Genomic DNA, 25,400 nt, shown 5'->3' with positions numbered 1-25,400 from the left:
CTTTCTGCCATAATGTCTATGAAATGGATATCAACTCTTCTCCTGCTAGAGCTGGGTTATTACTTTGGTTGTGGGAGTTGTGGAAAAGTGCTGGTGTGGCCCGCGGAATACAGCCACTGGATCAACATAAAGACGATCCTTGATGAACTTGTCCAAAGAGGTCATGAGGTGGTTGTTCTGACATCTTCAGCTTCCATTCTTGTAGATCCCAACAAAACATCCACTATTAAGTTTGAGATTTACCCAACATCTTTGTCTAAGGATGATTTTGAGGGTATTTTCAAGAAACTCATTAATTTATGGACATATGATATGCCAAAACAATCATTTTTCGCATATTATTCAAAAATGCAAGATGTGGTTTTGGAATTTATGAATGTAGTTGAAAAGCTTTGTAAAGATGCAGTTTTCAACAAGAAACTAATGAAAAAGCTACAGGAATCAAGATTTGATGTCGTTCTTGCAGATGCCGCTGGACCTTGTGGGGAACTTTTAGCAGAAATATTCAAAATTCCTTTAATGTACAGTCTCCGCATCTCTATGGGCTCAACATTTGAAAAGTATGCCGGAGGACTTCCACTCCCACCTTCCTATGTGCCTGCTACTTTGTCAGAGTTAAGTGACCGAATGACATTCATGGAGAGAGTGAAAAATATGATGTATGTGCTATATTTTGACTTTTGGAGCCAGACATTAAATGAAAAGAAATGGGATCAGTTTTATAGCGAAGTACTAGGTAAGTCAGTTTTCTCTTGCTTATAAGATGTCTTATATATCATAATACATGGGAAAATGACTTTTATCACTATAAGCGCTTAAAAATTTAGATTTTACAAATAATTGCATGTCATAAAATGTCTGTCATTCTCACTATTATTTTAGAAAGACTTAGAGCTTAAGATAAATTTTAGACCTCTATGACCTAGAGTTACTATAGAACTTTCTAGATGAACATACAAAATAACTTTTAAACCTATAACTGTCAAAGTATTTAAATGTCCATTGTTATCTATTTGTTTGCAGTAGGCTTTTCAATTTAGACATTTCAGACTCTTGAGTATATTGAGTAAAGACATATAGGCTTCAGCAAAATTAAGAACTCATTTCAGCAATAAAACTATTTTATTTTGAAACAAAAGTAAAGTAAAGTGAAGTGTGCATTGTTGGAGAGAACCACATTCTCATTCCTGAATCTGGGTTAGAAACTCCTCATATAATTTAGCGGACTCTCAATCTTGAGAAGGATAAAGATCATCAACTCCTAAAGAATGCATGACCCATTAAGTCTTGCTCTTTGTTAGCTCACAATTTCAGGGCATACTCTTTCAAGTCCCATAAGAGCACATTTTATTTATTGGATTTGAATTCACGAACATCAGTGTCTAGGGTTTATTCCTGAGCATGGGTCCAGGGATTTTTCCATGAGATTTTCAAGGGGTTGAAATATATGGGATTGCAGGGATAGAATTGATTGTGTGTGTTCAAAACAAGTGCCTTACCTGCTATATATCTCTGGTCTTGACTCATAAACATTTTTAAAAGGAGATTTATTGAGAGTCTTTTGAAATATCATTTTTTCTGAGTCCCAGCCAGGGCCAGTGCTCGGCTCTGGCCGAGTTTCGACCCGGGTGCTCATGCCTCTGCACAGCCCGTGGATGTGGAACGAGCGGGAACCAGAGACAGCTTTAGGATGTGGGGTTCCAGCAAGTGCTTGCACCCATGTATGGAGACTGTGAACTAAGCTTTTGTCCCACGCCAGCTAACGGAGGCAATATCCTTCCTTCTTGGTCTCTCTCCCCTCCGGGAGAAGGCGTGGTGTCCAACATTTTGTGGATCCTTTGAGCAGGTATGAACTTTTGACGCGGAAAAATAAAATGTGCTTTGAACTTGAAACAGCCGCGGGATACCGGGGCAGTCCCAGCCGGGGCCGGTGCTCAGCTCTGGCCGAGTTTCGACCCGTGTGCCCATGCCTCTGCACAGCCGGTGGATGTGGAACGAGCGGGAACCAGAGACAGCTTTAGGATTTGGGGTTCCAGAAAGTGCTTGCAACCATGTATGGAGACTGTGAACTAAATTTTTGCTACATGCTGTTCCAGGAAGGGAAATGATTCATTTTCCAACTTAAATCTCCGCAGACTTAATTACTATAATACAGAAATTGTAAACCGCGGTAGCGGCCACGTGACATTTTATCTCTTCATTCTCATCAGTGGAAAACTTATTATCAAATATTTCCTTTTTAATAGAGCTGTATTCTTGGGGGATAAATTCCAACAAAAATAGTGAGTCTGTTTTGAAACTCCGACAACAATAGTGAGTTCAGTGTTGAAATCTGGAATGTAATCAAGGTAAAGAGAAAAGGAAGTGAAAGTATCACTCACGCATGGGGAGGTTTGGGGGGTGAGGTGTGGGATGTATATGTTGTTTTTGTTTTTGTTTTGTTTTTGTTTTTATTGGTGGTGGAATATGGGCACTGATGAAGGGATGGGTGTTTGAGCATTGTATAACTGAGATATAAGCCTGAGAACTTTGTAATTTTTCACTTGGTGATTCAATAAAATAAATTAAAAAAAAAGAAATATCTTTTTTTCTGTTTTATCCTATCTAAAGATGTGTAAAACACATGCTTAGAACACGTAAGTTATATACATACTTTAGAGTTGCATCATAAGTATACATTTGATGGTAGATGACAAGATAAAAAAGAAAATTTGCATTATCAAACCACAGGTAATGTTGTACCTTTGACTCCATTATATATAATAGTCCAGAAAATTTCTTGGACTATTCATTCCTTATTTTTAATACCTAAACATTTATGAATTACTTTGCTTTGTTTTGTTATCTTTCAGGAAGACCCGTGAAGATATACGAATTAATGGGGAAAGCTGATTTCTGGCTCATTAGAACATACTGGGACTTTCAGTTTCCTCACCCAATCTTACCAAATTTTGAGTTTGTTGGAGGACTGCACTGCAAACCTGCCAAGCCCTTGCCCAAGGTAACCTGGCCCTGTTTACTTTGAATTTCATCATTAGAAATCAAGCTAGCAGGAGAGCTTATTTTTAAAAAATTCTTAAATTAATTGAAACACAAAGCAAACTTTGCTTTTCTCTTTAATATTTTTTTAAAAAACTGAATTTGACGCTACCTATAACCATTTGGGTGACTATTTTCAGTCATGCACCAAATCTTAGTAATCTCATACCAATGTTTCTATAACATAACTTTTAGCATTATATGGGATATAAAAGAATACATGGGGTAAAGTACACAATATATATGAATACATATATATAAATATGTATAAAGACTTTTCATTGTGCTATAATATGCAAGTTTAATAATTTCTCTATGTTCAAAAACTGCTCATCACATAATAATGGCAAGAAGATAAATTTGTGACCACATAGTATGAGATGATTCCTGATGAAAAGAAAAAAATCTAAATGGTCTAAAGTGAAATCATTCCTTTTATTTCCTGGCTTTTGGGGTCACACCAGTGAAGCTCAAGAGTTAATCCCAGCTCTGCACTCAGGAATTACTCCTGGTGGTGCTCAGGGGACCATATGGGATACTGGGGATCGAACCTGGGTCAGCCACATGCAAGGCAAATGGTTTCCCCACAGCACTATCATTCCGGACCTAAAACTATTCCTTTAAGATATAATTTTAAATCAGTATCCATTACCAAATTATTTTATAATATTTTAAGATATGGTCTATATCATATTGACAGCAACATCAAACTAAAGATAGTCTTCAAAATACTATTTCCTTAAAAAAGAGTTAATATATAAAATTCTATTAGCCTTAAAGCATATTCCTGATGGTTTGAGTCAAATATTGCATGAAAGATTCTCTCTTTTAATTATCTAACACATGCCTCATTGATTTGTTAGTTTGCTTCTTTGTGAACCCAGAGATGGTGTATTTTGGACCTTGAAGAGATAAGGGTCTCTAGATGGTGCATGCATTCAGGCACGAGCACAAAACACTGGGGGAGCAGACAGCAAGGATAGGCATAAGTTGTTTGTCTAGCTTCAAACTCTTGGACCACATTTGATTATCATCTTCTGAGAAATGTCTGGAATAGCTCTGAATAAAGAGCCAACAGAAATCTCTGAATGAAACCCCTGATCACCACTGGTTGGGGTTGGCATTGGTTCAAAAGCCCACGCCAAACATGCAGAAGCAAGTCAGGCTGGCCATTTGGCAACAAGAGAATACACCTGGTCTTGAAAATGACCGAGAATTCACTGTCATAAACATACAGGGGTGGCGGTATTAGGTCCGAATTTCAGATCCCCTTTTGTGGAGAGACTAAGTTCACACACGATAATGCAAAAGCAAAGGAACTTTATTACTAGCTCGAACTAGGGTCCAAGTCTCACCCAACACAGTGGATACTGGACAAGGACCCTGACTCCAATCACAAGCAGTCTTGATGAAGTCACACACAACTCCTGTGCTTAGAGAGCTTACGGGCAGCTTCCTGAAGCTGTGTTTCAAGGTTAGCAGGCTGAGGGGGGTTTGAGCACGAGTATTCCGTTTCCACTAGGTGGCGATGGTTGCAGAGAAATCCAGCAGCAGTAAGAGGAAATTAGAGCTTCAGTCTGATAAAAATTGAATGCACTACAAAACTTGCACACAGAGAGAATCACAAACTCTGAAACTATGTGAGGACACATTTTAATGGGAACCTGTATAATCCCCAGGTGGCCAGGAAAGGCCCTGACAGCTCTCCCCCTTGCCGCCCAGGTTGGGGGTGGTCCCTTGCTCCTCCCCCATCCAGGGTGGCCCAGGCCATTGGGCAGATGGAGGAGGAAACAACCAGGGGCAAGCTGGTTTTTGATAAGTTGTCGTTTATTCAATCTCTAATCATGCGCCAGTTCCAGTCTCTCTGAGTCCCCTGTTCTAGTCTCACATTGCTCTCATTCCCGTCTACTCCCACTCATCTCTCCACACTGCATCTTGCTCTCTCGTCCCTCCAACTCTCTTGTCTCTCTGACTCCCTCACACTGGAGCTAGATGCTATGCCCAGTCCAACAGCAAAATCAACATAAGAAAGCCCTTCCTTTGCTCACTGCCAAAACACCATTAAGGTGTTTTTCTCCTTTCCTCAGTCCAATAACTGAATTAACATCTTAATTAACATCTTAATTCTACTTCTTCATATTCTTTAATTTTGTATGGACACAGTAAGAGATATATTGATGCTTGTAGGGTGGCTTTCCTGGGAACATCTTTGCACAGACTCAGACTACAGTGCTCAGGCCAGATTAATCTTTCCTAACCTTAGCAGGGTCCGAATCTAGTTATTGCTTTTTGGATCATGATACCATCTGTCCATGACCAAGCTCTTAACTTATAGTTAAGCATCATGGCACTTTGGCGAGCCCATTTCAGTGCCAGGATAACACATAGCTCACTGCTTCCTTGGATCCATCCAATACCTAATCGGGATCCTGCTCTAGGGTGCAGGAAGTAAGGACAACTTAGGTTAAGGTCGAGAGAACAGATGCCCGGGAGGTAAATATCACTGAGAGTTCATTAACACCCAAGTTACAAACGCATAGCATTTACTGTTTTCTTGTGTCCATACAAAAAGGACATTGCTCTGTATTAATTATGCAAAGGACTTAAGGAGAACAGAAAAACAATATTTACAAGTTAACAGAGCACAAGGAAAGACGTTACAAATAAATACAGAGGAATGGGAGCACTGTGGTGGGAGTAACCCAATAAACTTCCTGTGGCAAGGTGGAAAAGAGAAAACCCCTTTACCCTACAAGAGCCCTTTACTGAATCCTTCAGGGAGGAGAAATGCAGGAAATGTTTTGTGCTTAACACTGGGACTTACTTGCTATTAGTCAGATGATGGACTGGAGCAATAGAACAGTGCTAGGGCATTCGGCTTACACTCGGCTGACCTGTGTTTGATTCCACCACCCCTCTCAGAGAGCCCCGAAAGCTACTCAGAGTATTGGGCCCGCACAGCAGAGCCTGGCAAGCTCCCCATGGCGTACTCAATATGCCAAGAACAGTAACAAGTCTCAAGATGGAGACATTACTGGTGCCCCCTCGAGCAAATAGATGAGCAATGGGATGACAATGACAGTGACAGTGACAGTGATGGTAGTCAGATGATCTTTGGAAGAGGCTGATCTGCTTTTCTGCCAGACACAGCAGAAATTTAATACTTTTCTTGTACTTCAAAGACAGCTCACCTATTTTTCTTGAATAGGTGAGCTGTGTTCAGCTACTTACTGTAAATAATTTCATTGTAACGAAACATTTAAAAAAGGTTTAAGAAGTTCATCAGGATTTCTACAATCAATAAATTCAAAATTCTTTATACCCCTAAAATCTCTTCCTCTCATTTGAGCTGGAGGGTCAGGGAATAGGAAGAGTGAAATGAAAGTATTGCTCTGTGTTTTACAGATTTTAGAAAATTCCATTTAATTTTAAAAAATAAAATAAAGTTCTACATATTATTTGCACAATAAAGGGGAATATAGTTAGCACCCCTAGATGGAATATATTTACAGCCTTCCCTATAGCCAGAAATGTTATGTGATTCCTGCTTAATGAAAATGGTCTACATACGTCTTTAAATATTAAAACAGAAGGGGCAGGAGATGCAACACAGAGGCAGAGGTGAATGCTTTGCATGCACGGACCCTCACCGACAACACTTAATTCTGAAACATCTCTGGGGGCAGCCGTGGAGGATCCTGAGCATCTCCTGCTGATTCCCTGAAGTCCTTATGAGCACAGCTGGGGCGGTTCATGTACTCTTCACACTGCAGAGCACTTCCAGACGCCCTTGCATTGAACAGTTGGCCACATTGGCCAAAGATCATTCTGAAGAGATCCTGGTCTCCTCAGCATCACTTGAGAGAACATGCCCTGACAAGGGGAAACTTTAACTCTCTTTGACTCAGTGATTTTTGTTCCTGTGCCCATACCTAACAAAAAAAATCTCATTCATTAAAAATATATATATGCACGCCTATATTCACAGCTACTTTATTCATGATACTCATTTTCAGGAAAGTGTGTGATGACAACAAAACCTTGAAAATTGTCAACATAGTGAGGTTCTCGTTTGGTGAATGAGGATGGAGGAACAAACTTAATGTGGCACTGGGGAAGTGGTAGAAGGTCTCAGGCACTTTGACAAAAGAGGAAGGGCAGCAGCCTTGTATGCTTAAAAGCATAAATGCAGTACTGTAATTATGCTAAATCAATCAGAAAGAAAATGTCTACAATGTTAATCATGTGTGCATTTAGCAATAATTTTAAATATACCTTTTGCTCTAATAAAAACATTAAAATGTTTTATTTGTGTACTTTTCTGTAGAAAACCTTTAAATATCGTGTGTGTGTGTGTGTGTTTGTGTGTTGCCGGGTTTGAACAAAGAGGCTCACACCCTCATTCTAAGAGCTCTATCCCTGAGCCACAACTCTGGCCCAATAATGTATGACATGGTCTTGCTACCCATGAAGGAGAAAATTCTTTCTTCCTAGGAAATGGAAGAGTTTGTCCAGAGCTCTGGAGAAAATGGCATTGTGGTGTTTACTCTGGGGTCAATGGTCAGTGACATGCCTGAAGAGAGAGCCAATGTGATTGCATCAGCCCTTGCACAGATTCCACAAAAGGTTAGAATCAAGAAAAAGTGTTAATGATGTGTCTGTTAAGTTTGTAATTGTTTGCAAATTTCTGTTTTACAAAAGTTTCATAAATTTATATGGCCTAGAATTGGGATTGTAGATACATACATACAACTGTAAATATAAATGATAACGTCTGTCTTATCCAATTAATTCAATACAAAATTTATATGTCAGTTGCTAAAGTAAAACAAAGGGTACTGCTGAAGACCAGTAACACTGCAGTAACATCCAGAGAGAATAAAATATACTTAAGGGAAACAATATGATCATTAATATATTAGTAATTTGTGTAGATACATAAAGACCAAATTCTACCCTGTCATTTGTACTGGGTAGAATTGGTACTCTTGCACAGTATATAAATATGAGTAAACACTGAAAATATTATCAGAAAATAATTGAACGGTAACTTTAGTCAGGAATCTATAAAGCAAAATGGCCTCCTATAATATGTGCCTGTATGGTAACATAAACTCCTTGTCTATGATTTTGAAATGAAGCTATTCAATTTCTTTTCAGTATGCAGTTCAAAGTACTATCTGGATTAGCAAACTCCCTCCAAACTCCAAAAACACGCACAATGGTTTTGAACCAGAGAAAGGAAGTGTGGATACAATAAGAAGCCAACAAGAAATGAGGCTTGTGTGAGAAAATTATTATACACTCTAGATTATCAAAATTCCTAATAACTTAATTTCTGTCAGATAGAATGCACCTACAATATCTGGCTAAGAATCAGTATATATTCACTTATATAGTTCTTTTTAATCTCTCTGTTCATTTTATTGCTGAGGATGGAGTGAACATAAGAGAGAAAGTAGTAGAGATGAACAATTTCTACATTCTAATTTCAATAGTGAGGGTTACTAGGTAAACGCCCACATCCGAATATTTCGTACTCATTACAGAGAAAGTTTCTGTACATATGACAGAAACACACAGTGAACATTTCTGCTGCATTGCAGTGGTGCTACCGGTCAGTGGAAAACAATTATCACAATCTTTCATTTCTTTCACTATCCACTCCACTTTTTCTGAGCCAATACTCCTCAATTTCAATATGTCAACAATTGTCAACTCTAAAAATTGTAATGTATCAGTGTGAATATATAAAAAATTACTTCCTGAATATTTTTATGGGTCTGATATTAGAGGAGAACCGATAGCTAATATAGTTTCTAAAATTTATATATGCGTGTTTATAATATATCATTGATAAAAATATTGTTTATTCTATTGAGCAATTGATTTTATGTTGATAATAAAAAAACAGATCTGACACTTGGATATAAGTAAAATATTTTATCTGAAAAATTAATTTAAATATCAAATAATAATGAATGGTCAGTTATAATAGTTGTAAAGAAATATATATGTACCTTAATAATTTTATACTACCTCATTAAATTTTGGAAGTCTGAAATTTTATAAATGCATTGTTGATTATTTTAATCACATTGCTTATTGTGTCAATGTAAAACATATGATATATATATTTTTTGGAATATAAAGTAAGTACTGTGCATGTATTTCTATTATAATAGTGTTCTAGCAGCATTTACTCTAAATGCTTGTCTATTGAAGTACCTTCTGTAGAAGAATTGTAAATGTAACTAAATCATCTTTTGTGGTCTTAACAATGAAACATGCAAATAAAACATTTAAAGTTTAACAAGTAGATTGACATGTTTTTCTTAATGTTTATAGGTTCTCTGGAGGTTTGAGGGCAAGAAGCCTGAAACTTTAGGGGCCAATACTCGGTTGTACAAATGGATCCCCCAGAACGACCTTCTTGGTAAGATTCTGGAACACGCACACCGAAATGAGATTACATCCTACTCGAGTGACATCCATTCACAAGAAATGAAAATTACCAAGCCTAGCAACAAAATTTAATCGATAAAAGGTAGCTACCATTTCTCGGGCTGCTGCCCCACGCAGAGGTGTGCACCATTCTCCATGGCCATATCTTTGCTTCCCATCCCAGGTTGGTCAAGGACCCCAGCTCCCCTCCCTGCGCCCAAGCCTTCTAACCCAGAGCCCTCCCCACCTCTGCTTCCTGAGCCCATGGGCAATGCCACTGTTCTCCAGGGCCTTTTCTTTGCTACCCGTCCCAAGTGTGTGACCCCCTACAGCCAGCACCCCACCTACCTGCAGTAGGGGGCGTGGCCTCTGCAGTGGGCATGGTCTTTTTTGTGGCCCTGTTATTTTCCCCTTTCCTGGCACTCTGGACTCACCTCTTGATCTCCATCACCTAATTCTCTGGAGAATATCCTGGCCATCTCAAACACGTTAGGCCAATAGTCCAGTAGCCTATTCCTACACACCATAGTACTGGCATCACAAAAAACTCTACAAGTCTAATATGAAAGAACACATCCTCCAAGCTTTACTAGAGACCTCACATAAGCCACTGAGGTACCCTGAGAGGAAGGTGAAACTCTAGAAGGAGGAAAAGGTGGCCACCATCGACCAAGCTCATCCAGTACTCTTTCTCACAACTAGAGCGGAAGACTGATAGTGAACTGGAAGGTCCCACCACCCTACTACTACAAAAGCATGAAGAAACAGCAAAAATCCCTACCACGAGGAGATCATGAAAAGGGTCCAGATGCCTTAATAAGAATTACCCACAAATACGATCTCTTCCAATAAAGAACTCAGAGATGAAATGTTGAAAATGTTCAATGAACTCAAAGAAATGTTTCAATAGACATTCAATAAATTAAAAAAGAACATGAAAGAAACAATGGCACAGTCAAGAAAATACAAGAAAAAATTAGAGTAGAAAAAAAGGTACAAAACGAACTGTCACGAATAAAGGACTCTGGAGATGAAATTAAAAACTCAGTGGGCGCCCTCAATAATAGAATAGCTACAGCCGAACACAGAAACAGTGAGCTTGACGGAAGTTTACAGGCAACAAGAAGCAATGGGGAAAGACCTCAAAATAGCTCTTAGTGAATCATAGACTTAAGGGATGATTTCAAGAACAACACTAGAATCATCGGAGTACCAGAAGGAAAGGGAGATAATCCCAATGGAAAAGCCAGAGTTAAAAGTATCATGGCTGAAAAGCTCCCAGAGCTGGAAAATTCAGGCATCCAGATCCAATGAGCACTAAGAGTGTCAGCTAAAAGAGACCCTAATAAAAAGACTCTAATAAAAAGACATTGCACACTCAGCATGAGGATGCCACAGATAGAGACACAATATTGCAAACAACAAGGTGAAAGAAGGAAATCACATACAAAGGAACACCCCTTAGACTTACTGCAGACCTATCAGAGGAAACTCTCCAGCACGAAGACAATCGTGGGATATAGTGAAAAAACTCAATGAAATGATCGCCTCGCCAAGAATAGTTTATCTGGCTAAAAAGTCACTCAAACTTGCAGAAATGAGGTTACAATAGCCAAAATCTGGGGAAAAAAACAAGTGCCAGAGAACAGATGACTGGGTAAAGAACTTTGGTACATCTACATAATGGAATACTATGCCGCTGTTAGAAAAGATGAAATTTGCTTATAGGTGGATCAACATGGAAAGTATCATGTTAAGTGAAATGAGTCAGAAAGAGAAGGACAGACATAGAAAGATTGCATTCATTTGCGGAATATAAAGTAATAAAATGGGAGACTAACATCAAAGAAAGCAGAGATAAGTACACCATGAGGATTACTCCACAGTTTAGAAGCTGGCCTCACATGCTGGGGCAAAAGGCAGTTGAGTTAGAGATGGGGCCACCAAGTAAAGGGTGCTAGGAGGCCCTACTCGGGATGCGTCATGCTGGCTGAAAGTAGACTATATACAGAACATGATGGCCACTCAATACCTCCATTGCTAACCACAAAACCCAAAAGGATAGAGGGAGCAAAAGGGAATACCCTGCCACAGAGGCAGAATGGGGTGGATATTACACTATAAATATTACAATATAAAATGCACTGTAACTGTAGCACTGTAATCCGTTTATTCATCGATTTGCTTGAGCAGGCACCAGTAACATCGCGGTTGTGAGACTTGTTGTTAACTGTTTTTGGCATATCAAATATGCCATGGGTAGCTTGCCAGGCTCTCACATGCAGGGAGGATAATCGGTAGCTTGTCGAGCTCTCCAAGATGAACAGAGGAATTAAACCGGGGTCGGCCATATACAATGCAAATGCCCTACCCGCTGTGCTATCGTTCTGGTCCAGTAACACTAATACAGGCTTTAAAATTATTACAATAAATACAATAATTATGATAATTACAATATAGAATAGAATATTAAATATAGAAGTCTCCCTAGTGCATTTCTGAAAATCGCGATGACATGACTGCATTAACATCACCATGAAATTCACCTCATCATTCTTTCCATTGTTTTATTACTCTGAAGTTAAATTTACTCTCCTGTTATCATCATTTCTAGGTGTTTTCAGTTACAGAAAATGTTTTCTCTTAATTAGTTCATCAGGAAAATTTGTTTTCATTTCTGATACAAAATACTCAGTGTTCTTTGCCTATTTCTCTAGAAGAACTAAAGTATACTGGTTCTGAGATCCAAAAACATTTATTTTCATTAGACTATGTTTTCTAGAGTATAATGATTATATCAGTTCCTTAATTTGCCACTTCAGTTTAGTAAATCAGTTTCCTAAAATTTACTCGATTTTAGGTCATCCCAAAACCAAAGCTTTCATCACTCATGGTGGGACCAACGGCATCTATGAGGCAATTTACCACGGGGTGCCTATGGTGGGCATTCCCCTGTTTGCGGATCAGCCCGATAACATCGCTCATATGCAGGCCAAGGGAGCAGCTGTCAGGGTGGACTTTGAAACAATGTCAAGCTCAGATTTGCTCAATGCATTGAAGACAGTCATCAATGATCCTTCGTGAGTATCACAATATTTTAACAAATATTATCGATGCATAGGGACTTTGGTCAATGTATATTTTGATGCCATTTAGACGATTAGATGTGCAATGAATAAGATGATTAAGTCCATCTCATTAATATATCAACCATTTACTTAATAGTAGTTTTCACCCATTAAGTTATAATGCAACAGATTACCATAAAGCTTGCAGCTTAAGCCATGTAAAGATTTATAAGAAATTGAAAAATATTCCTAGTGCCATAGAAATCTCAGAAGTTGAGAATGAAGAGCTTAAATTTCCATAACTACTTCTAGTCAGAGTCAAATTCTGAAATGTATATACGGTCCATCATAATAAATAACATCTAATGGTTTGCTTACATAATAGTGTTTTCCTAATACAGAGAGTTACTTGATAACATTTACCTAAAGTATATATTTTAAATAACTGCAGCATGTTAAAAGGTTTTGAAACCCTTACAATATTAAAATGTAAGACATTAAAAAATTCTCCCAAACTTGGGGTCGGCAAGAAATCGTGGTGAGTAGGAGTCTTGTTTGCACACAGCTGACTTGGTTCTAATCTCCAGAATCCCATACATGGTTCCCTGAGCGTTGGCAAGAGCAATTCATTTCCAAGCTCAGAGTAGGAGTAAGCCCTGAGCACTCCGGGCTGTCTGAAAAATGAACAAAACAAACACACAAAGAATATTTTACACACACTGTAGGACACTTAGCACTATCCCACTCTAATCAAACATCAATCTATAGTCTATGTTTATCAGTTATTCAAATATGAACATTTCATAAGAATGAAATCATGTCACATATATAGTCATACACCTAGCTTTCTTCATGTAACATAATATACTTTATTGCTTCATTCTGGAGTGATAGCACAGCAGGTGGGGCGTTTGCCTTGCATGCGGCCAACACTGGTTTGAATCCTCCATCCCTCTCTGAGAGTCCAGCAAGCTACCGAGAGTATCTCGCTCGCATAATAGAGCCTGACAAGCTCTTCGTGGTTTATTCAATATGCAAAAAAACAGTAACAATTATCACAATGGAGATGTTACTGGTGCCCGCTCCAGCAATTTGATGAACAATGGGACAACAGTGCTACTTGCTACTTGTTACTTATTGCTTCATTCATGTGATAATTTTGTACAGCTGAAAAGTAGCCTTTGGCTTGGCTATCTCATATAACTTATCCATTAATCGTACACAAACTTTTCTTTTCTTCCACTGACTTTCATGAACATTTTCTTTTTTTTTTTATTAGATTATTTTTAATTAGAGAGTCATCGTGAGGGTACAGTTACAGATCCATACATCTTTGTGCTCATGCTTCCCCCATACAAAGTTCAATAACCCATCCCTTCACCAGTGCCCATTCTCCACCACCCGTAAACCCAACATCCCTCCCCCCCTCCCCAGTCCCGTCTCCCCCCACCCCACCCTGCCACTATGGCAGGGAATTCCCTTTTGTTCTCTCTCTCTGATTAGGTGTTGTGGTTTGCAATAGAGGTGTTGAGTGGCCATTGTGTTCAGTCTCTAGTCTGTATTCCGCCCGCCTCACCCTTCCCCCACATGACCTCCAACCACATTTTACTTGGTGGTCCCTTCCCTGAGTTACCCAGAATGAGAGACCAGCCTCCAAGCCATGGAAACAATCTCCTGGTACTTATTTCTACTATTATTGGGCGTTAGTCTTATAGTCTATTATTCTATATTCCACAGATGAGTGCAATCTTTCTATGTCTGTCTCTCTCTTTCTGACTCATTTCACTTAGCATGATACTTTCCTTGTTGATCCACTTATATTCAAACGTCATGACCTCATTTTTTCTAACAGCTGCATAGTATTCCATTGTATAGATGTACCAGAGTTTCTTCAACCAGTCATCTGTTCTAGGGCACTCGGGTTTTTTCCAAGATTCTGCCTATTGTAAACAGTGCTGCGGTGAACATATAAGTGCATATGTCACTTCGACTATACTTTTTGGCTTTTCTGGGATATATTCCCAGCAGTGGTATTGCTGGGTCAAATGGGAGCTCAACCTCTAGTTTTTTGAGAATCGTCCATACTGTTTTCCAAATGGGCTGAACTAGCCGGCATTCCCACCAGCAGTGTAGAAGGGTCCCTTTCTCCCCACATCCTCTCCAACAGCGGTTGCTTTTGTTCTTTTGGATGTGTGCTAGTCTCTGTGGTGTGAGGTGGTATCTCATGGTTGTTTTGATCTGCATCTCTCTGACGACTAGTGATGTAGAGCACTTTTTCATGTGCCTTTTGGCCATTCGTATCTCTTCCTTGGTAAAGTTTCTGTTCATTTCTTCGCCCCATTTTTTGATGGGGTTGGATGTTTTCTTCTTGTAGAGTTCAACCAGTGCTTTATATACCCTTGATATCAACCCCTTATCTGATGGGTATTGTATAAATATCCTTTCCCATTCTGTAGATAGTCTTTGTATTCTGGTCACTGTATCTTTTGCGGTGCAGAAGCTTTTTAGTTTAATGTAGTCCCATTTGTTGATCTCTGTTTTAACTAGATTGCTTAGTTCCGTGTCATCTTTGAAGATAACTTTATCTTCAATATCCTGGAGGGTTTTGCCGACCTTGTCTTCAATGTACCTTATGGTTTGTGGTCTGATGTTGAGGTCTTTAATCCATTTTGATCTGACTTTTGTGCATGGTGTCAGGTCGAGTTCTAAGCCCATTGTTTTGCATGTGATTGTCCAGTTGTGCCAGCACCATTTGTTAAAGAGACTTTCCTTGCTCCACTTCACATCTCTTGCTCCTTTATCAAAGATTAGATGATCATACATTTGAGGTTGTGTGTGGGGATATTCCACCCTGTTCCATTGGTCTGCAGCTCTGCCTTTGTTCCAGTCCCATGCTGTTTTAATTGTTACCGCTTTGTAGTAGAGTTTAAGGTTGGGGAGGGTGATGCCTCCCATCATCTTTTTCCCAAGAATTGTTTTAGCTATCCGTGGGCGTTTATTGTTCCATATAAATTTCAGGATTGCTTGCTCCGCTTCTTTGAAGAATGCCATGGGTATCCCTATAGGGATCGCGTTAAATCTGTATAATGCTTTTGGGAGTATTGCCGTTTTGACAATGTTTATTCTCCCTATCCATGAGCAGGGGATATGTTTCCATTTCCTCATGTCCTCTTTTATTTCATGGAGTAGAGTTATATAGTTTTCTTTGTAGAGGTCCTTTACTTCTTTAGTTAAGCTGATTCCAAGATATTTGATTTTCTGGGGCACAATTTTGAATGGGATTGCTTTTTTCATGTCCCTTTCCTCTGTCTCATTGTTTGCATATAGGAAGCCCATTTCATGAACATTTTCGTGCATTTATTTTTTGTTCAATAAGTGATTTAATTTCTCTGGGCATATTTCTGAGAGCAGTTTTCCTTGGATGTATGGTAACATTTACAACAAAATGTCAATCGGAAATCCAGAGTGTTTCTGACATTCTAAACGTTAGTTTGAGATTTCTCCACTCTGTAACCACAGTGTTTCTTCATAGGTCTTTATATTAGCATAATCCAAGTATGCATATATTGGTCTCCAGTTGTAGTACTGATTCAATTTTTTACATCATTTACTAGATATTACTAAATATTACTAAACGTCTTTTCATTTGATTGAGGCATCATATACTGTCCTCAGAATAAATACATATTCCAAATTTTTACAAACTTCAGACCCAGTATTTGTTCTTAATAGTGAGCATCAAAATTTGAATCTAGGGGCTGGAGCGAAAGCACAGGAGTAGAGTGGTTGCCTTGCACGTGGCCAACCTGGAATCAATTCCCAGCATTCCATATGGTCCCCCAGCACCACCAGGAGTGATTCCTGAGTGCAGAGCCAGGGGTAATCCCTGAGCATCGCTGATTGTGACCCAAAAAGCCAAAAACAAAAACAAAACAAAACAAAAAACCTTCGATCTATACAATGAAGTAATTACAGAGTCCATATATGATTTTAAAGAATTTTTCCATTGTGAGCAAGTTGATAATTATACTCTATCCATAAACGCAGATGTGCTTTTATGGATGAAAACATAAAGGCTAAGGTTTTTCTAACCTTAAAGGAATATAATGTGGTGAATTTGTAATTTTTTTATTCAATATCCATCAATTTGAAATGTATTTCTATTCTCATATTATTGCTGCAACAGAAAAATTCTTGAAAACTTATTTTCTGGAATAAAGTTTTAATTATTTAAAATGTTAAGGAAACAAGGACTAGTACTAAAAAACATAAAGAAGATTGGCGATACCAAGAGAACTACAAACGTATTGTATGTTTAAATCGGCAAGTACTTTCATTAAATCTTTCTAGAATAAATTCCATAAAAATTCCAAAACTGCCACAGTGGAATCTTAAAATACACTTATATGCAATTGGTAATACATATTCTAAATATGAGCACATACATATTTAAAGAATCATACAAAATATTGTTTTGTACTTTCTGTAGAGTATCCATCAATTTAAGATGCATTTCAAAGTAGAGCTAAAGTGGAAAATTATCAACTTCAGAATCACTGTAGAAAAATGTTACACTACACAAATCTAGAACACCTTAGGCAAGAATTATTGTATCACTGAATCACTGGAATCCCATTGCTCATCAATTTGCTGGAGCGGGCACCAGTAACTAATCCATTGTGTGACTTGTTACTGTTTTGGGCATGTCGAATACACCACGGGTAGCCTGCCAGGCTCTGCTGTGCGGGAGGGATATTCTCGGTAGATTGCCAGGCTATCTGAGAGGGAAGGAGGAATCCAACTCGAGTCAGCAGGTGCAAGGCAAACGCCCTACCCGCTGTACTATTGCACCAGCCCAGCAGGAATAGTTACTAAAATAAATGCAAATATTTCATAATGGCAACTAATCTACTTCATAAGATACACTTATATCTGGTAACAATAGAAAAACTGCTCAAAAGATAAAATCAACGTAAAATCATTAGTCATAAGAGAAAACTTTAATGAATTCTCAGTAGCATAAGATTTGCCAGAATCATGAAATTGTCCTAAAATTTTTGCAAAATAGAGAATGTAATCTATATGATATAAAGTAGTTGAGAACCTAATTTGTTTCAAAAACTGATACATGGGCAATAGTTAATTTTCTCAATATATTCAAGTATATGTACATTTAAATCAGAAGTTCCCAAACTCATGTGGCTTACCATCCACTTCTCAGAGGGAAATTACTCAGCACCCCTCTTAAAATATACCTGCCTAAGCTCATCAACAGGAAATGGCCCTCAGTGCTTCTCTTGCTACTGAAACTTTCAAGGACACCTAGGGATAGGAGTGAGTGAAGTGGGGACAACGGGCATAATCACAAGTTTAGGAAATATCATCAACGGTAATAATGAAGTTTTACTCACATGAATATCAATGCTGCAATTCCCTTTATTTGGCATATAGGCAAGAAAAATAAATGTAAACCTAAACTTGTGTGGAATAAAATTTAACAACTTTGGTTCAAACACACAAAACACTTTTTGATGCACAAAATTAAGTGTTCATGTCACAAAGGAAAATATATGCTATTTTATGCAAGTAAAATGAAAAATAAAAGTAAATAAAGAGCAAGGTATATACAAAGAGCACAATTGAGTTTGTACTATAGAATCTACAAGAGAATACAAGCAAACCTATCCTGTTAAACGCTATTAGAACAATCAAGTCCTAAAATATTAGTGATTAGAAAGGTTCAACATAAGGATGTTCTTAACAGTACCTCGTAGTTTTAGCATTATAGTCACTTCAAGTAACTTTCTAACTCTCTTTGAGATTATCATCCTTTAATTAGAACATGCGCACTTGTTCTTTTGTTCATCTTTCATACCTGGAATATTCATGTGTGAATCTGTAGAACAAAGAAACAAAGAAGCACTTGTGTTGCAAAAGAGGAGAACAAGGGTGAAGGTGAGGCCCTGGGTTCAATGCCAGCACTAGATGGAATCCCGGGTACCACTTGGAGTGATGCCCCAGCACCAAGTCTAGAGTACCACAAAGCACACAGGGTGTGAGTTCCACTCTTCACTAAATAGCCACAACAAAGTAATTACTGGTTCCAGGACAGATAATAAATGTGCAAGGACAAAAAAGTAAATACATAAGGTCTAGTGAAGAGTCTTCTCATGCATATTGACATCATTCACCTCTAAATGTATACTTCGAGAAGATTACTTAAAAATTTATTTCCTCTGTGGCAGATCTAGCTTCAATAAGAGTGTATACAATTTCTTCTACGAAGAGAGTTTTAATATTTATTTTATACTCCTTATTCATTGTAAAATTGTTGTAGGTTGAAAAATTCCTGTTAAACACTAAACTGCCAGTGAAGGCCACCCAATACACTGCTGCATCCATAATCCTATGACATCAGCTTCATTATAGGGGTACACTTAAAATCCCTCAAGGGAACACTTCAGCAATCTCACTTCTCTCAATGTGCCCTTTGGGGCTCTTCCTTAGGTATAAGGAGAATGCCATGAAACTAAGGGCAATTCAACGAGATCAGCCAATGAAGCCTCTGGACAGGGCGGCCTTCTGGATCGAGTTCGTCATGCGCCACAAAGGAGCCAAACACCTGCGGCCCGCCTCCCACGGCCTCACCCTGCTCCAGTACCACTCTCTGGACGTGATCGGCTTCCTGCTGGCCTGCGTGGCAGCTGCCCTGTGGCTCATCACCAAATGCTGCCTGTGCTGTTGCCGGCTGTTTTCTAAAGCAGGGAAGAAGGAAAAGAGGCACTAGTTGCATTGAGGCCCAAAGCTGCTCTCTCTCATATGCAGAACCCCTCTGGTTTTTTTCCCAGAAAGAAGATGAAGGGTCTGGATTCGTTTCTTCTCTGACAAAAATTGTTCTTCAGAATTATTTTCTTATTTTAAAATCTGTTTATCAATAATTTACTATCAGCTAGAGTTCTAAATATGTCATTCCAAGTAGAAAAATAAAGGAAAATAAAATGTACTTTACGTGTGATATGAATTGAGTTATGTATATAATTCAATTTGTTTTAACTTTTCAGAATTAATTTTCATTATTTCATATACCAGACTCTGTATCAGGCTGTGTTCGCTCGGGGCACCCCAGAGGGGGCCAGGTGAGAACCCTCCTCACCCCAAGGGACCCAGCCCCAGCAGTTGACCTCCACTACCCAACACATTATAAGACACTTCCTAGCCATTCTCCATAATTTCCACACCATATTTGATGGAGTTCAGACAGTAGGCAAAAATTATAGTCTCACATATATCAAGAATCACGAAATCCCATTGACCGTCAAGTTCTTGGGTGGTCTCTATAACCTCTACATTCGTCCTATCCCTGAGATTTTAGAAGCCTCTCTCTTTTTGGTCTTCCCAATGATGCCGCATTGGAGGCTCTTTCAGGGTCTGGGGAATGAGATTCAGCTGGTTACTGGCTTTGACATATAGATACACCTTGGGAAGCTTGCGAGGCTGTCCCATGTGGGCAGGAAGCTCTCAGTAGCTTGTGAGTTACTCCCAGAGGGAAAAGTAGGTTATAAGGTATTGCGCAGCCGCAAGGCGGCCACACGCTTCTGGGAGCTTGCTTTTAAGTCTCTGGATGTTGGCCATTGATGGGATTATACACACCTGGGTTCCTCTGCTGGTACCTTCATGTGTTCGGCTTGTCCAAAAGTGTGGAGAGGGGACTTGAGCATGGCTTTGGCTAGGTTCTGGTGGTTTTCTGCCACCAAGAGCTCTGCTCGGGGTGAGGAGAGAAGCTGGACCCCATCCCCTAAAAGGGGCCTCAGGGAAGACAGCCAGGTATGTGGGCAAGAAACTCTCTGACCTCACATATATATAAAATAAATGTGTATGTATATATATACATTCACACATATATAAAATATATATACATATATATATACACATATATTTTATATATGTATATCTATATACATATACACACTTCTCATAGAGCTCAGCAAGCTACCAAAGGTATCCCACCCACATGGCAGAGCCTGGCAAGCTACCCATGGTGTATTCGATATGCCAAAAGCAGTAATGATAGGTCTCAGTCCCTGACCCTGAATGAGCCTCCAATCATTGGGAAAGACGAGTAAGGAGAGGCTGGTAAAAACTCAGGCCTGGGAGGAGTAGATACGTTACTGGTGCCCACTTGAGTAAATCAATGAACAACAGGAAGACAGTGATAGATTGAAAGTGATATTTCTACAAACAAATAATCATATACTTCTACATCTAGTGCTGGGATATGTACTGGGGTTCTCTCTCCACACGGTAAAGGCTCTTGTTCTCTCTCTCTCTCTCCTCTCTCTCTCTCCCTCTCTCTCTCTCTCTCTCTCTCTCTTACTCTCTCTCCCTAACTATCTATCTATCTCTGTCTCCCCTCCTGCCCGCTCCCACAAAACTTCCAAGTAAAAAAATAAAACCTATTTTGACTTAGTTTTTATCTACTCCTGAAACTCTTTTCTGTGAGGGCAAGGGGAGGGTGAAGTCTAGGGCTGACTTCCCTTTTCTGCAAGGAGCAAGGCTCATGGAAGTCTCTTATCGAACACTTTTCCCCAGCTGTTTCCTGTGGCCAAAGTGGATCAGCAGCTACATCTTCTGGGGAAAATCTCTCATTCTGTTAACTGTACTATTTTACCTCTGTGAATGCATGGTCTCTCTGAGCAGGCCCCTACTCCCTCTATGTCTCCTGTGTCACCAACCACAATGGAAGGGACACAAGGAAAACCCACTAGCAAAAAAAAATTGAAGATTCTGTGGGTCTATGGCATAAACCCACAGGCCGAGTCCTTCCCCTCTATCTGCTCTCAGTGCTGGAGGGCTCTGGTCTAAACCCATTTCAGATGTGTTAAAAAGAACTAGGAAAAGAAAAAGTTAGTGCGGCACTAGTTCCTAATCTACTCATTCAAAAGCAAATTCTTCCAAAGCCACAGCACTCTAGATTAGGTTTAGCACACAGCTGTGAACATGAGCTAGGCCAGGTAAGACCCCAGGGACACCTGGGGTGCACGCAGAGATCTCTGATGGATGATCTGACAACTTTTAGAGACCCCGGTCAAGCTAAGGAGTGGCGTCCACTCCTGCAACTTAGAGTGCTCCCTTGACAGGGAATTCAGTGGCAATGCTTCCTGGAAACTTGACGGGATTAAAGGCTCATTGCAGAAGTTACAGTAGGTAATGAAAAGAGAAAGATGGAGATGTAAACCAGAGTGATTTTTTTTATAATCTAAACTGGTTGTAAATATGCCTCTCTTAGTTCTAGATGCACATGCAGTCATTTAGAAATAACAGAAGATATTTAGTAGCCATACTTCTCAAATAAAATATGGGAAAGAAATTCACAAACTGTTGGAGACAGTGCAGGCCCCCATAGCAGTTATTGCCCTGCTAAATGGCAGGCCCTCTTAACCATAGCTTTCTTATTGGACTCAAAATTTTGAACAAACAAAGGATATTGTTATTCTGGGACAAGTGCACAAAGCAATTCAGGAATATGGGAATGGAGGTCTGCCTCATCCAAATAAAGAATTACCTCCGAATAAAATTCATCCTCGGAGCTGGGCCATCCGAAAAACTTGGAAGGCCGGATCGTCTTCAAATAAATTGTTGCCTAACTGGAAGGAACTTACCAAGTTATCCTGAGCACATCCATGGCTGTGAAACTTAAGTAATATCCTGAATTAGCTGGGTTTATCTCTCCAGGATAAAATCACTTCTAGCTCTTTCAGTGATGATACTCCAATGGAGAACAAGTCTGCCTTATCCGGTGACCTCATCAATGACTCAAATCTTCTATTATGGAAAAACTCATATCGCCCTGACCCCTCCTATTCCTCCTCTGTTGAGTAGTATGCCTTTATATTTTAATTAAGTTTCTTTTAGGCAGTGTTTAGCTAATACTAGAATTTTAACTCGCATCATCTAGTCAGACAGAATCTTTTGTATGACTTTTAATCAGATATCTAATTAATTTTCATATAATGTCAAGTTAAATGCCATCTTCTCATGTATGTCTAATTTTTTTTCATTCCTTGTACCCTCTTTTGTTGCCTTACTTCATAAGAAGCTTGCTTACTTTTTAATGATGAATTGCTCTGATATTCTGGCTTTGAGATTTTCTAAATCTGACAGGTTTTTGCATTGTGATTATCATGAGATTAATATAAAACTTCTCATGGATATACCTGCCAATTTTATACTGAGAAAAATTTAAATTTGATGGCAAACTGGTTTACCATTTTACTGCCTACTTATTTTTTTTATTTTAACGTACATTACTTTTATTTTTTATTCAAAATGCTAAATTTTTATTTTTTTTAATCACCATAAGATGCAGTTACAAAGCTTTCCTGTTTGAGTTTCAGTCATACAATAATCAATCACCTGACCCTCCACCATTGCACATCTTCCACCACCAAGAACCCCAGTAACTCCCCACTTCCCACCCCTCGCCCAGCCTCTGTAGCTTGCCAGGCTCTCCGAGAGGAATAGAAGAATTGAACCTAGGTCGACCTCATGCAAGGCAAATGCCCTACCCACTGAATAACAAAATAACAAAATAACTTAAAACAACAACAAAACTGAACACAAAGAACATCATAGTTTAAGAGATATTGTCCTGTACAGAGACAGAGGAGAAGGAGGCAAACAGACCTTTGAAGGTCAAGTCCAGACTCTGACAGGAAACAGGGTGGAATCAATGGTCAAGGTTCTTGGCTGGACATGTGCTTGGTGTGGGTTTCCTGCCAGTACTTCTTCTATATTTAATATAAATCATTTATTTTATTGAATCATTGTGAGATAGAGCATTACAAAGTTGTTCATGATTAGGTTTCCGTCATACAAGTTCCAACACCCATCCCACCACTAGTGTAATTTTTCAGAACTAATGTCCCATTTCCCTCTTCCACCCCTCCATAATACACACCCCTCCCCCATCCTGCCTCTATAGCAGACACCTCTCTTTTCTCTCTCTCTCTCTCTCTCTCTCTTTCTCTCTCTCTCTTTCTCTCTCTCTCTTCCCCTTCTCTCTCTTTAACCTTCTCTCATTTTAGGCACTATGGTTTGCAATACAGATGCTGAAGGGTTATCATATATATCCCTTTACCTACTTTCAACCTCTGTTCTTGTCCAGAGTTATCATCAACTAATGTTTCCATATCCTCCCCTATATTAACTACCCTCCACCCTTATGGTAATTTCCAACTATTGTCCAATCTTCCTGGCCTGATTTCCCTAGACTTGGATATTAGCTTCATACTGTTTTTTAATATCCCAAAAATGAATGCAGTCATTTTATTTCTGTCCCTCTCCTTCTGACTCATTTCACTCAGCATCGATACTCTCCAAGTCCATCCATTTATAGGCAAATTTCATGATCTCATTTTTGCTAACAGCTGTGTAGTATTTCATTGTATAGAAGTACCATTGTTTCCTTATCCAATCATCTGTTCTTGGGCAGTCAGGTTGTTTCCAGATTCTGGCTATTGTGAGTAGTGCTGCAATGAACATAGAAGTGAGATGGTGTTTCTGAGGTGTGTTTTTGGCCCCCTGGTTATATTCCCAGAAGTGATATATCTGCATCAAATGGAAGTTCAATTTCTAGTTGTTGAGGAATGTCCATATTATTTTCCAGAAAGGCTATACCAGTTGATATTCCCACAAGCAATGAATGTGGGCCCCTTTCTCACTTCATCTGTGCCAGCCCTAGTTCTTCTTGTTCATTTTTATGTGTGCCAGTCTCTGTGGTGGGAGATGATATCTCATCGGTTTTGATCTGCATCTCCCTGATGATTAGTGATATCTAATATCATGCACAAACGTCAGATCAAAATAGATAAAAGACCTCAGCATCAAAACTGGATCCATAAGAGACATGGAAAAAAGTGTAGACAAAACTTTGTGGCATTGAAGCTAAAGGCATCTTCAAGGGTGAAACACCACTGCCCAAGCAAGGGAAAGCAAAGATTAACAAATAGGACTACATTAAACTAAGAAGCTTCTAAAACTCAAAAGAAGCAGTAACCAGGATATAAAGACATCCCTGGAATGGGAAAAACTATTAATCCAAGGACTGGAGCAATAGGGTAGCAGGTAGGGTGTTAGCCTTGCATGCGGCCGACCGGGTTTAATTCCTCTATCCCTTTCGGAGAGCCCAGCAAGCTATCGAGAGTATCTCGCACGCAGAGCAGAGACTGGCAAGATATCCGTGGTGTATTCGTTATGCCAAAAACAGTAACAACAAGTCTCACAATGGAGACGTTACTGGTGCCCACTCGAGCAAGTCAATGAGCAACAGGATGACAGTGACAGTGACCCATTTGAAAAGGAGTTAATATCAAAGATATACAAGGCACTGGTAGAACTTTAAAAGAATAAAATATTCAACCCCATCAAAAATGGGGAAAATAATTGAACAGGAACTTCCTCAAAGAAGAAATTCTGCAGGTATTTCCTAAAGGCTGGAGTTTTCTAGAGCTCAGCAGCATGCATGTTCAAAGGGGCATCAATGTTGGACTCTCCTAGCAGGCTCTGGATGGAGGGCAGAATGGTCCTGATGCATAAAGGGCGGGTCACTTGTCTTTCCGGGTGTCCAGGTAGATGTTGCCTTGGGTAAACATTAGGGGTCATCGCAGGGTGTGAGACACTAAACCGCAGGCTCGAAGTATGGGTAGCTGCCGGGGAACTCTGGGAAAGCTTCTACCTCAGGTCCTCAGAGAACATGCTGGAGGCTCCATGGATATCTCCCTTCCACTTGAAAAGGTTGTCAGACTCGGTAAAGGCAAAAATGCCTTTGTCACCAAACATCAGGAGGGTCAT

At 39.3% G+C, this 25,400-nt stretch overlaps 1 protein-coding gene and 1 pseudogene across 1 annotated transcript; one reads left to right on the top strand and one right to left on the bottom strand.

Annotated features, from left to right (window-relative positions):
- The first annotated feature begins 12 nt into the window (after positions 1-12).
- On the top strand, positions 13-19,338 carry LOC129405049 (UDP-glucuronosyltransferase 2B31-like). The gene is made up of 6 exons (XM_055140007.1): positions 13-736; positions 2,853-3,001; positions 7,534-7,665; positions 9,388-9,475; positions 12,344-12,563; positions 19,059-19,338. Exons 1-6 carry the CDS (start codon positions 13-15, stop codon positions 19,336-19,338), a joined length of 1,593 nt encoding a protein of 530 aa, XP_054995982.1.
- Positions 19,339-23,184: 3,846 nt separating this feature from the next.
- Positions 23,185-25,400, bottom strand: LOC129405048 (ubiquitin-conjugating enzyme E2 C-like; annotated as a pseudogene).

The sequence above is a fragment of the Sorex araneus genome, chromosome 5 (assembly GCF_027595985.1).
Source record: "Sorex araneus isolate mSorAra2 chromosome 5, mSorAra2.pri, whole genome shotgun sequence".
NCBI classification, from domain to species: domain Eukaryota; kingdom Metazoa; phylum Chordata; class Mammalia; order Eulipotyphla; family Soricidae; genus Sorex; species Sorex araneus.
Note: the sequence above shows the minus strand (reverse complement) of the source record. Positions and strands in the feature narration are given on the sequence as shown.